This window comes from Panulirus ornatus, chromosome 6 (assembly GCF_036320965.1).
Source record: "Panulirus ornatus isolate Po-2019 chromosome 6, ASM3632096v1, whole genome shotgun sequence".
Lineage (NCBI taxonomy): Eukaryota > Metazoa > Arthropoda > Malacostraca > Decapoda > Palinuridae > Panulirus > Panulirus ornatus.
In genome coordinates this window covers 29,879,348-29,892,256 of record NC_092229.1, presented here as the reverse complement: position 1 = coordinate 29,892,256, position 12,909 = coordinate 29,879,348, and the positions used below count along the sequence as shown (strand labels likewise).

The following is a 12,909-nucleotide window of genomic DNA, read 5'->3' as shown; positions in this document are numbered from 1 at the left end:
TTGCTCTCCTTCTTATAAGCACCGGCCAAACGCCTCACTTTTCTCTTTCACTAACAACTTTACGTGTTCATCCCATCATTCACTACCCTTTCTAATCTGTCTACCTTCCTTCTTTCTCATGCCACAGGCACCTCTTGCACATGCCATCGCTGCTTCCCTAAATACATCCCATTCCTCACCCACTCCCCTCACGTCATTTGCTCTCACCTTTTGCCATTCTGCACTCAATTCATCCTGGTATTTCTTCCCACAAGTCTCTTTCCAAGCTTCTTACTATAACCATTTCTTACTCTAACCGCTCTCCTCCCACCATTATCTCCTCTTTTTCGAAATTCTCTACATCTTCACCCTCTCCTTCACAGGGTAGTGATCAGACATCCCGCCACTTGCCCCTCTCAGTGCATTTTTACCTAAAAGTCTCTCTTTTACACACCTATCAATTGATACGTAATCTAAAATTGCCGTTGACCATCTCTCCTACTCATATATATGTCTTTCTAAACCAGGTATTCCTAATCACTAGTTTTTTTTTTATCACACATCTCCACAAGTTCCTCACCATTTTCATTCACAACACTACCCCATGTGCAGCAATTATACCCTCAACTACCGCATTACTTACCTTTGCATTTAAATCACCCATCACTAATACCCGGTTTCGTGCACCGAATCTGTTAACACTCATTCAGCTGCTCCCAAAATACTTGTCTCTCATGATCTTTCTTCCCATGGCCAGGTGTATAAACACCAGTAATCACCCATCTTTCGCCATCCACTTTCAGTTTTACCTTCATGAATCTAGAACTTACTTCCTTACATTCTATCACACACTGCCACAACTCCTGCTTCAAGAGTAGTGCTACTCCTTAGCTCTTGTCCTCTCACTGACCCCTGACTTTTCTCCGAAGACAGTTTTAGACCATTCTTACCCTGTAGCCTTGAGCTTCGGTTAATTTAGAGCCATAACATTCAGGTTTCTTTCCTTAAACATACTACCTATCTCTCCTCTCTTCTCATCATGGTTACATCCACACACATTCAGACACCCCAATCTGAGCCTACGAGGAGGATGAGCACTCCCCGCTTGGCTCCTTCTGTTTCCTATTTTAGAAATTGAAATACAAGAAGGGGAGGGTATGTATATATATATATATATATATATATATATATATATATATATATATATATATATATATCGTGTACCAGCCGCAAGTGGTGGATGAAAAGCTGGGTTAACCGTTGACCGAGTGTCGCAACCAGGAATTGAACCTATACGCTCGACCTTTGGACGGCTAGTGAATACTTCACGACCTGGACGCTGCTAACCTTTACATTATTTCCGAATTGCACGAGAATTAACATGTCCGTTGTCGAGTACAGATACTGAAAATTCGGAAGGCAACATGGGTCAAAATTTTGTATTGGCTAACGAAAACCGAGAGAAAATCCTCCCATCGTTCCGTGAGGAAGTACGATGATGACAGTTGACCTCACGCAAGGTGACCCGGACGTGGTAAGGGTCACATCAGGAAAGAAAGTCATGGATGGAATATTAACAACTTTTACAACCAGGAAGACCGGGCTCGTACTGACGCTGTCGGACGCTAATGGTTCATCCTGATTGTAATTATACTGGACTAGGATTGCGTCATTAAGACGGAAGGATTGCAGAGTTGAAGAATACCCCATACATGGCCAGATATACTGGGCCACACCTGGTGCCATACTTTATCGTACCTAGTGCTGCACTTGGCCAAACGTATTACTGTACCTGGCCATACCTTGTTTCATACTTAGCCACACCTAGTGCCATATCTGACCATAATTCGTGCTATCCTTGGCCATGCCTTTTACAATACCTGGCCATTCCTGTTGCCATGTCTGACCATACCTAGTACTTTACCTGAACTTACTTAGTGCCATGCATGACTTTACTTGGTCATATGTAGTCCTATCCCTGCCCATAGGTAGGACAATACATTGCCTTACCGAGTGCCATATCTGGCCATACTACCCAGCCATACCTGGCCTTCAATAGAACCATCCCTAGTGGCCTTCTTGGCTGTACCTGGTGCCATATCTAGCCTTACCCAGTGCCATATCTTCCTTGATCATACGTGGTAAAGTCTTTATGGGTCTTTACCTCAACATCCCAGGCTGGGTCAAGGCCGTTAGGTTGGGTCATTCGTCGACCAAGATGTTAGAAGCCGCATCCCGCAGGGCCAAAGAGCTCCCACAGCCATGCAGGTCAGGTACGCTTTGTAGGTATTCGTCCAGTGAACTCTTAAGCATCTCTACTGTACATCCCATGCTGTTACTTATGACAGTATGGCCTCCAAGAGCCTGGTCGACCAACGACCCAATCCAGCTGTTGGATTGAAGAACCCTGGACGACTTCACAAGATATTCATGAGGCAAGTGTTTAAGGGTCTGGAGCCCTGGATGTATAAGGTGTTCTCTCTTTTTGTGCATATCTCACCTTTAGATTTCAGAGTTTGTATTTTACAAAGTCTTCCATGCCTATCGTGCCAGTAGCATGTGATTTCCGAATGAAGATGAGAACCATACCTTCGAGGAGTTTCCAGGGGTATATAATGACCTACACCTTCCTTCAGTGACCAGGTTCTACAGCCTTATAGATTTAGGCCGTTCCCTGGTACTATACCTGGCCATACTTACCATCATGCCTGGCTATATCTTGTGTCATACAAAGTGCTATACTTGACTATATTTAATGCTATACTTAGCCATGCCTACAGCCACACACTTGGCTATACCTACAGTCTAGCGCTATACCTAGTACTATACATGACCACACCTTGTGCCATACTTAGTGCTATACGTTGCTGTACCTATTACCATACTTGGCTGTACTTAATACCACAAGTGGCCATACATGACGTCATGCCTGGCCATACCTAACGGTATACATGGCTATACCTAGTGCCATCTTGGCCATACGTAGCAGAACTCGAGTTGGCTGACCACCAGATATATGTGTGTATAGTTTACAGTTATCCCTGGGGATAGGAGAGAAAGAATACTTCCCACGTATTCCCTGCGTGTCGTAGAAGGCGACTAAAAGGGAGGGAGCGGGGGGGCTGGATATCTTCCCCTCTCTTTTTTTTTAATTTTCCAAAAGAAGGAAAAGAGTGGGGCCAGGTGAGGATATTCCACAAAGGCCCAGTCCTCTGTTCTTAACGCTACCTCGCTAACGCGGGAAATGGCGAATACTTTAAAAGAAAGAAAGTTTACAGTTGTATAAGATTTGATAATAGATCTGTTACATATTGTCTGTGTAAGTCTGTTTTGGATTTTGGGTGTGTTGCTGATAACAGACTATCGGTTGTCCTTCGTATATGTCACATTACGTACGTCCACACATTGTGCCTAGAAATTCCCGTGGGGTTGTCTGTCGAGGAGGCGGAGTTGTTCGCTGGCCCATCTTAGGACGACTTTCCGTACCTTAGGAAGAAAAAATATCTCAGCCCGGGCTGGGGCCACAGTCTCACAGCCTGGGCAGGGCCACACTCTCACAGCCTGGGCTAGGGGCCCACAGTCTCACAGCCCGGGCTGGGCCCACAGCCTCACAGCCCGGGGTGGGCCCACAGCCTCACAGCCTGGGCTGGGCCCACAGCCTCACAGCCTGGGCTGGGCCCACAGCCTCACAGCCCGGGTTGGGCCCACAGCCTCACAGCCCGGGGTGGGCCCACAGCCTCACAGCCCGGGCTGGGCCCACACTCTCACAGCCTGGGCTGGGCCCACAGTCTTACAGCCCGGGCTGGGCCCACAGCCTCACAGCCCGGGCTGGGCCCACACTCTCACAGCCCGGGCTGGGCCCACACTCTCACAGCCCGGGCCCACACTCTCACAGCCCGGGCTGGGCCCACAGCCTCACAGCCCGGGCTGGGCCCACACTCTCACAGCCCGGGCTGGGCCCACACTCTCACAGCCCGGGCTGGGCCCACAGTCTTACAGCCCGGGCTGGGCCCACAGTCTTACAGCCTGGGCTGGGCCCACACTCTCACAGCCCGGGCTGGGCCCACACTCTCACAGCCCGGGCTGGGCCCACAGTCTTACAGCCCGGGCTGGGGCCACAGTCTCACAGCCCGGGCTGGGGCCACAGTCTCACAGCCTGGGCTGGGCCCACAGCCTCACAGCCTGGGCTGGGCCCACAGTCTTACAGCCCGGGCTGGGCCCACACTCTCACAGCCCGGGCTGGGGGTCACAGTCTTACAGCCCGGGCTGGGCCCACAGTCTTACAGCCCGGGCTGGGCCCACACTCTCACAGCCCGGGCTGGGCCCACAGTCTTACAGCCCGGGCTGGGCCCACACTCTCACAGCCCGGGCTGGGCCCACAGTCTTACAGCCCGGGCTGGGCCCACACTCTCACAGCCCGGGCTGGGCCCACAGTCTTACAGCCCGGGCTGGGGCCACAGTCTCACAGCCTGGGCTGAGACCACAGTCTCACAGCCTGGGCTGGGGTCAGACTCTCACAGCCCGGGCTGGGGTCAGACTCTCACAGACCGGGCTGGGGCCCACAGTTGGAAGCCTCGGTGTGCAGACCCACAGTGTGACTGGTGTGGTGCACTCTGTAAATACTAGTCCGGACTTCCTTATATTGCTCCACTGTGATCCCCGTACTCTCCCTGATGGCTTGAACCCAGCCTGGGTTGTGGGGGTGAAGACCCACCCCTAGAAGACTTCACCAGGTATGCACCAGGTAAGGTGGTTTCGCTTGTAGTACATATCACATCTTTTGTATTAAGTGATGATATTGTACAGAGTCTTCCATGGCTGTCGTGCCAGTAGGGACCTTGTCCTCTGGGATTTTCCGTTTGTAGGTAGATGATGATGACGATGATTATGATGATGATGATGATGATGATGATGATGACGATATGCTTCTCCTGTCATCGTCCCAGTAGGTACAGCCTAAGTGACTTCAGTCGTTCCCAGTTGTACCGTTCCTTTATTACCTGGTCAGTGGCGCCCATCAGACACCCCCCCGAGCACTTTCTAATTCCGCAATGTCGCCCATGTTTTAGGATGATGTTGACGTGAACGAAGAGGCTGCATGAAAGCACTTATTAGCCAACATCCTTTGTAAGTCGTTAATGATGTTCGTCTCATCTCTTTAGCTCTCGTAAACGACCATCTCGCCGCAGGATGTACATGTGACATTACCATGGCTCCGACCTCGGCTTCGGGGTGCACGTTGTGTGGGGGGAGGCTGCCATGTGTTCACCTTCTCCTACTCCTACAATAAGATCGATGTTTTCGTATTCATGCGTTGGTTATTGAGTGTAGATTTTGAACTTATTTTTCATTCTACAAAATGGGATACTAAGATTGTAGAAGTATAAAATGTTATGAACAAGCACACATAATAACAATAGCACAGCTCTCCTTATTGAATTAAGTTATTGTGTGTAAATGGTTAATTCAAACAGTGTTTCTTTTTGTTCGCTTATTCTCTGTGTACATTAGGAAATCTTTATATGAATGTGGAATGGTAGGACATCTCTCATGTAAATATGTTAATTCGGTTGTTAAGATTAGACGTTGCCCGTAAATTTCAGGTCGTCACGCCTTAGGACCGGATCCAGAGAGCGACGCTGATAACACAGATGTGTGGAGTGGCACACATCAGGGCCCTCCTCTAACCCCCTCCCCCTCTAGCATATCCTGGGAGAAGGGTTTCGAGCCCAGTTTGTGGCAAGCTGCTGCAGGTGCCAGAGACTGAAGGGAATCGCTCCTCGTTTAAAGTCCGTGGCTGGTGTAGTAGCCTAGTGGTACCGGAGTGAGGCGGACTGGTGCTGTGGTCGTACGGTGGTGTGAGAGAGGATAGGTGTACCAAGTATATTGCTATTTAACAAAACTTGGTTTACGCTCGAGTGGGTAACATAGGTGGACGTGACGAGGTTTTATGCGCGAGACAAAACTAAGAACATAGCTTTTGAGATGATGTGAAGGTGGGTTAGCACTGTGTGAGAACTGAGGTGCGTTGGTTAAGCTTTACAACAGGATTGACTGAAGGGTTAGTTTAGTGTGATCAACATGAGCTGGTCAGGACCTTCCCGCCCTCGAGCCTCCAGCAATAGCGAATGGTCGAAGAAGTCACATGCACCCCTGTGCGCCACGCTGTCGGAGCCACAGCTATGTTCCACCAGGGTGAGTAGCCACTCCCTCACAACACACCCTATGGCCACACTCACCCCATGCTATATCACTACACCTTATGACATATGTTTCCGCAGGATGATGTAGTTTCGTTGATCCAAGATCATGAAGCCGTACATGTGTTTACTCCATTGATGATCCAGGTTTGTCATGAGTTTTTGCAGATACAGATTTAGAGTACATAGATGACGCAGGTTAACCCTGGTTAAATGGGTTTCAGTAGTCTTAGGGAAGTGTAACTCGTACATGTCATAGGATAACGAATGCACGTTAACCATGGGAGGTGTAACAGCTAGAGCATAAAGAGCTGTAGCTTGAGTGCTTCTTATTCTTAAGATAATGAATGTTGCGTAAATGCTAAATATTTTATGTTTGGCTTTGGATTATTTTTCGAGTTTGAGGCTTCAGTCTTAGACGGAAGTCCATATCGAGGTTAGGACATAAATGACAAATGAAAAGGTTAAAGAGAGGGAGGAATAAAAAGAAAAAGAGAAGAGAAATATGAATCTTGAGAATGTGGAAAATCTGCCCTTGATCTTAGTGTTAGGAAAGATATGAGAAGGCATTTGGGGGGTTGGGGGCGAGTCCAAAGATTCGCAGTGTTGGGATGAAACCTGCGTGTCATAACGGCCCACACATTAATTGCCAACACCAACATAGTAATCACGTGACGCTGTAGCTTGCCAAGTATTATTAAGTGTACTTGATGTTGAGGTCATACAAGAAGCCAGTTCTGGGGTGCAGAAACAAAATTGATAGTTACAGAAGAGAAAGAGTGAACCAACACTGTGGCGTGGGGCAACTGGGTCAAGCTTCGATGTCATATTGGGAGATTTGACAAGTTGTTTTGCTTTTGACTCGACCTGCTCCAGTCAGTAAGTAGAGCCAGAACCGGACCGATCAATCCTGAGTATATTGGAGCAACTTTAACGAAGAGGTTGTACAGCATCTGCACAGGACTCCCAGTGTCATAGAGGCAGACTTCACCCTTTGTATAGTATGGGGCTTCCAGTATAGATGCTACAGTGTTGATTGACGAACTACAGATCCATAAAAGCGATTAGCAAGTTTTGAGTGGTTTTAGGAAGAGATGGGCAGAAGATGGGCTTTCAAGGCTCAAACTTTTTTTTTATCAGGCTGTCTGCTGTACTGGGGTAACCTGTTCTGGGGTAGCCTGTTCAAGTCATAGTTTACAGAAGTTTTGATGAGACGAGACGAGAGGCAGATCAAGCAAGGAAGGATGGAATGCATTTCAAGAAAGTGGAGGAGTACAGTGTTGAATCATTGTATGAGCGCATCTTATGATATGTCGAAGAAGGGAAATCGTTGATAAAAAGGAAGAATAGTGTAAGGGGCAAGACAGAACCGGCACAGCTTTTAATGAGGGAGGAAGTGGTTGATCTTTTAACGATGACGGTGACAGGTCGACCACTGGAAGGTAGAAATAAGGAAACAAAGTGAGAGAACAAAACCAGAAGAGTGGAGCCTGTAGGTAAGACTCCAGCGCCATACCTTGTCAGAAGCTTTTGATATGTCATGAGCCACAACATGGGAGTCTCCAGAGTCTCCCAGGGTTGACGACCAGACATTAGTGAGGAAGGAAGGGATATCACCGGTGGATCTTGTCGTAAAAAATATTACTGGTGATCAGAGAGAATATCGAGATTCAAGAAAGGGTTCGAACTGTCACCGTCCTCAGGATGGGCTGCACTAGTGCATGTTTCCAGGAAGTGAAAAGATTCTGGCTTTAAACCAGAAGCGGAAGAAACGAGCCAGCATAGGCGCCACTTGGGAGGAACACTCCCTCACATCACGAGGATGGAGGCCATATGGTCCATGCACTATTCCCACGATGGCCTTAACTCGATGTATCTTAAGATCTGAGTGATTTTTAATGCGTTTTCCTTGACTGAATATATATAGGCTGAGGAACATACTTCTTCGTGGCCTTAGTGTTATTCGAAGGCATATATATATATATATATATATATATATATATATATATATATATATATATATATATATATATTTTTTTTTTTTTTTTTTTTTTTTTTTTTTTTTTTTTATACTTTGTCGCTGTCTCCCGCGTTTGCGAGGTAGCGCGAGGAAACAGACGAAAGAAATGGCCCAACCCCCATACACACGTACATACACACGTCCACACACGCAAATATACATACCTACACAGCTTTCCATGGTTTACCCCAGACGCTTCACATGCCTTGATTCAATCCACTGACAGCACGTCAACCCCTGTATACCACATCGCTCCAATTCACTCTATTCCTTGCCCTCCTTTCACCCTCCTGCATGTTCAGGCCCCGATCACACAAAATCTTTTTCACTCCATCTTTCCACCTCCAATTTGGTCTCCCTCTTCTCCTCGTTCCCTCCACCTCCGACACATATATCCTCTTGGTCAATCTTTCCTCACTCATTCTCTCCATATATATATATATATATATCAAGGCAGTTGTATCGTTCGTAGCTCAAGCCAGGCGTACCTGAGGAAGTTGCAGGTCAGCCCGGAAGTTATATGTTATTCCTAGGAAAATGAAGCCAAACGTGCATGTATGTCAGGTTTAGGTTGTACCCGAAGGTAAGGTGATTGTATGTCAGTGGTGGGAGATATAGTACTCCTGGGGAGGCGCACCTCAGCTAGTACAAGATGTATCACAACCAGATGAACATGTATCATGTCCATACGTGGACGTGTTGTCGTTGGCCTGGCTAGATGTGTCATTTTAATTGTAGACAGATTTATCTTTTCCCACTTATGGTTATCGTAAACCACCTCGATACATGTATCACATTTAATCACCAAGAAGTCATTTATATCGCTTTTTTGATGACATATGATAACATAAACCTTGGGACTGTATTGTTCATGAATAGTACCTTTGTCATCTAGATTAGCATTCTGAATCACGCTCTGGCCTGCCAGGATTCGATTCCTGTGTATGGCACTCGATTAACATTCAACCCAGGTGTTCATCATCCCCTCCATGCTGCTCGAGAAATGGGTATCTGGCATAAGCTGTGTGTGTGTGTGTGTGTGTAATTACTGTACGGGGAGGGAATTTGACATTCGTAGGGACCCGTCTCTTGCACTTATTAGAATATATTTATCAGATTTGATCACCACAACTAAAGAAACACAAATAGCTTATGGAGAAATGACCAGAGGAGGTCAACAGAGATGGTACCAGAATTAAGTGCTAAGTTATAGGGGAACGAAAGGCTAAAGGCCTTGAATTTACCCGCCTTGGAAGGTGAGGGGTAACCTGATCACGTTAAAGTTTTTAAGACATTGACAACATAGACACTGGACAGCTTTTCGAGAGAAGCAAGGGTAGGACACCCACAGGAAATAACATGAAGTTAAACAGGATATTTGTTACGAAAGTTGTGAAAACGTACTTTTGTTGTATAAAGTGGTGGATGACTGGAATAAAATGACAGAAGACTTGGTATATCTTCATCTGCACTGGATAATCATAGAAGGTATACCATTCCTTTACTACGTAAATAAGGGCAATAAACGATTTATCAACATTAATTCTGCAATGTTACCTCTACCTTGTAACGCGATGTTACAACACACATCACTATGTAACTTGGTAAAGAAATAGCGTTATGGAGAGATAATATCATCATTGGTTTTTCTTCCCTTATCTTGGAAGTTCGCAGGATCCAGCCTGCCATCCTTCTGCAGGAGACCCGTTGCTTTGATGTGTTCGCTGAAGGTTAGGTCGTCAAGCATTATTACTGAAAGATCTTTTACATTATTCATATGGTTCATGATAGCGTCTGGGTCTGTCCGGTGTTCTGTATTGCTTGTGATATCATCATTTTCGCCATACCGCAATTGGAACTTATTCCCATGATGAGTATGTTGTCCTCGGTGGCCCAGTTATGGCCTTCGTTTGTGTCTCTTTACAGCCTTTCAGGATCCTTGTTGATGTGATTTTCATTGTTATTCTTGTGTCATCTGCAAAGGACAATATGAAACTGTGGCTCGTGTTTGCCTCAATGTGACTTGTACTTGCCTCACTGTGGCTCGTGTTTGCCACACTGTGGGTCGTGCTTGCCTCACTGTGGATCGTGTTTGCCTCACTGTGGTTCGTGCTTGCCTCACTGTGGCTCGTACTTGCCTCACAGTGGCTCGTGTTTGCCACACTGTGGCTCGTACTTGCCTCACTGTGGCTCGTGTTTGCCACACTATGTATCATGCTTGCCTCACTGTGGATCGTGTTTGCCTCAGTGGCTCGTACGTGCCTCACTGTGGCTCGTGCTTGCCTCTGTGGCTCATACTTGCCTCACTGTGGCTCGTGCTTGCCTCACTGCGGTTCGTGCTTGCCTCAAAGTGGCTCATGCTTGCCTCACTGTCAGATACAAGATTGAGGAACAGGAGGGGACTGAGCTTTTTACCATGGAGGCACTGGATATAGCAAGGTTTATAAGTGCGTGTTGTGATCTGTTATTTAAAAGGATGTACATCCTTTTCCCAATTTTTCGGTTATTTCCACTTTCCTCATCTACGTGCTATAAAGCCATGGTCACACTTGTCAAATGCTTCTGCAAAATCTGTGTAAATCCAGAGCTTCAACAATCCGAGGGTGTTCACGCAGGTGAGAGAGGCAGGATCTTCCCGGCCTGAGACCATGTTGTCCTGGGTTATATACATCGTCCACTTCCGTTATTTCGGTCAGTTTTCGTCCTGGGATGCTTTTAAGATTTTGATGATGTGTTATTGGTCGATAGTTTTTTGGTACTGCTTTGCTTCCACCTGTGTGGAGTGAGGCGACGTGGGTCAGTTTCACACCCTCGGGAATGAAGGCAGAATCTAGACTCTTTCTCCAGCAGATATTTAGTCCTCGTGCTGGGTTGTGTCTTGCATTTCTTGATGTGTTGAGGTGGTGACACCTGCAGTGTGCTGACTTGAGGATTAATGTTTACGAAGAAGTCTCATGGGTCATTTACCTTTACTAAGGTTTTTGGCTCACTTAATACCAATTCGTATTACATTTTTTGGAATCTAACTCATTGATTAGCAATCTTGTGTAAAAGTATTTGCTGCTGGTGATTGTGGGCCACTGGAGTTTTTGGTCCCAGATTTATGTCCTGCAAATAAGTGAAAGTATTTTGGGTTATTTCTTATTTCGGTAATGGTTATTTTTTTTCTGTTTCATTTGGTATTTTCAGTTTGTGATCTATGTCCGATGATTCGTATGATGGTTTTCTTTCTTGTGCTGGGTGAGCTGTGGCTTCTCTAGATCTACAACTCTTTTTCGCCTCCTGTATAGTGCTCGTCTTCCCCAGACTTGCGGCGAACATTGTAATTGATATTTTTTTCAAGTATTGTCAAGCATTCTTAGAGGTCACTTTTGACGAGATTTTGTCACCTCCTTGCATACCCAGTCCCATATATGCTTGTCCTAGGAGAGACTTCAACCTGCCACACAGTAAATGTAGAGAGACAGGAAACATCACCGTGGCAGACACTACTGACGCCAGAGGCAGCTCGAACGAACAGCTGCACACAAGAGAGTTATTCACACTGTACGACAACTTCTCCCTCAGTCAACAAATAACAAAACCAACCAGAGTAAATAACACTGTGGACTTGATCTGGACACATAATGTGGAATAAGATGTGACATCACTATCTTAAACAACTTAACTGACCGAAGAACATGTTTGGATGCTAAATTGCCCGGGCAAAACACGCGTAACCATTTAGGTGTATTCAGTGATATCACTTTAATATTAAGCACATGGAATAGGAATATATATATATATATATATATATATATATATATATATATATATATATATATATATATATATATATATATATATAATCAGAGGATATGTCTGCGACACAGTGGTAAACCCAGCTGAGTAGCAAAACAGGAGAGGAGTGTGTTAATGACAGGACTGAAGTGGTACCCCAAACATGCAACAGACATACACCAGCGAGAAGAAAGACAAGAATTCTTCAAAAAGCGAAAAGAATTGTAGATGAAAAACTATCCGGGAGAGACAACCTATCAGGTGAATTAACGGAAATAAACCATAAACTGGAAATACATAGGAAAAGAAAGAAGAGGAAAGAGCCATTAGTAGAATGGAACAATATTTTCACTCTTACGAAATTGCATATCAAGAACACAACCTTCATTGACCCACGTGAAACAGAGGTTAGTACTTTTACAAATGACTGTCAGGAGACAAATGAGAGTCTGAAAAAGTGATATGATATGTGTTCAGTGAGCCAGAAACCACCGTAAAAGTAAACAACCCGACAGATTTCTTCTTCATCAGTAACCCTCAAGTGTACACAAGGTAGATATCAACACCTGAACAAAGGACATCGAGAAGGCCATTGAGAGCATGGCCGTGCACTCTTCCCCAGGACAAAACTCTTGAAACTCAGTTTTCATAAAGAAATGCGAAACACGTCAAGCACGAGCACTCAGTATATCCTGGAGGAAGAAAGTCTAGATTCCGGCATCATTCCCAAGGGTCTGAAACTGACCCACATCGCCCCATTCCACACAGGTGGGAGCAAGGCAATTCCAAAAGATTATCGACCAAAAACACTGACATCACACATTCACATCGCACGTTATTACAATCCTCGACAGAGTCCTAAGGTGAAGACCGACATGATTTATGGCGCTGAACACTTTACCTAACCCAGGACAGCATAGTTTCAGGGCG

The 12,909-nt window shown here is 45.8% G+C and overlaps 1 protein-coding gene across 3 annotated transcripts in view; it reads left to right on the top strand.

The window, feature by feature from the left end:
* numb (NUMB endocytic adaptor protein) overlaps nt 1-12,909 on the top strand; it is a 533,145-nt gene that overhangs the window by 193,054 nt on the left and 327,182 nt on the right. Inside the window, exon 1 of one of the 3 annotated variants that reach the window (XM_071662779.1) lies at nt 5,731-6,174. The exons of the other annotated variants lie outside the window; for them this stretch is intronic. Within the exon in view, the coding sequence (XP_071518880.1) occupies nt 6,061-6,174 (114 nt within the window). The 5' untranslated portion in view covers nt 5,731-6,060. Of the gene's footprint in view, nt 1-5,730; nt 6,175-12,909 lie in introns of those variants that run through there. 3 annotated transcript variants of the gene reach the window in all.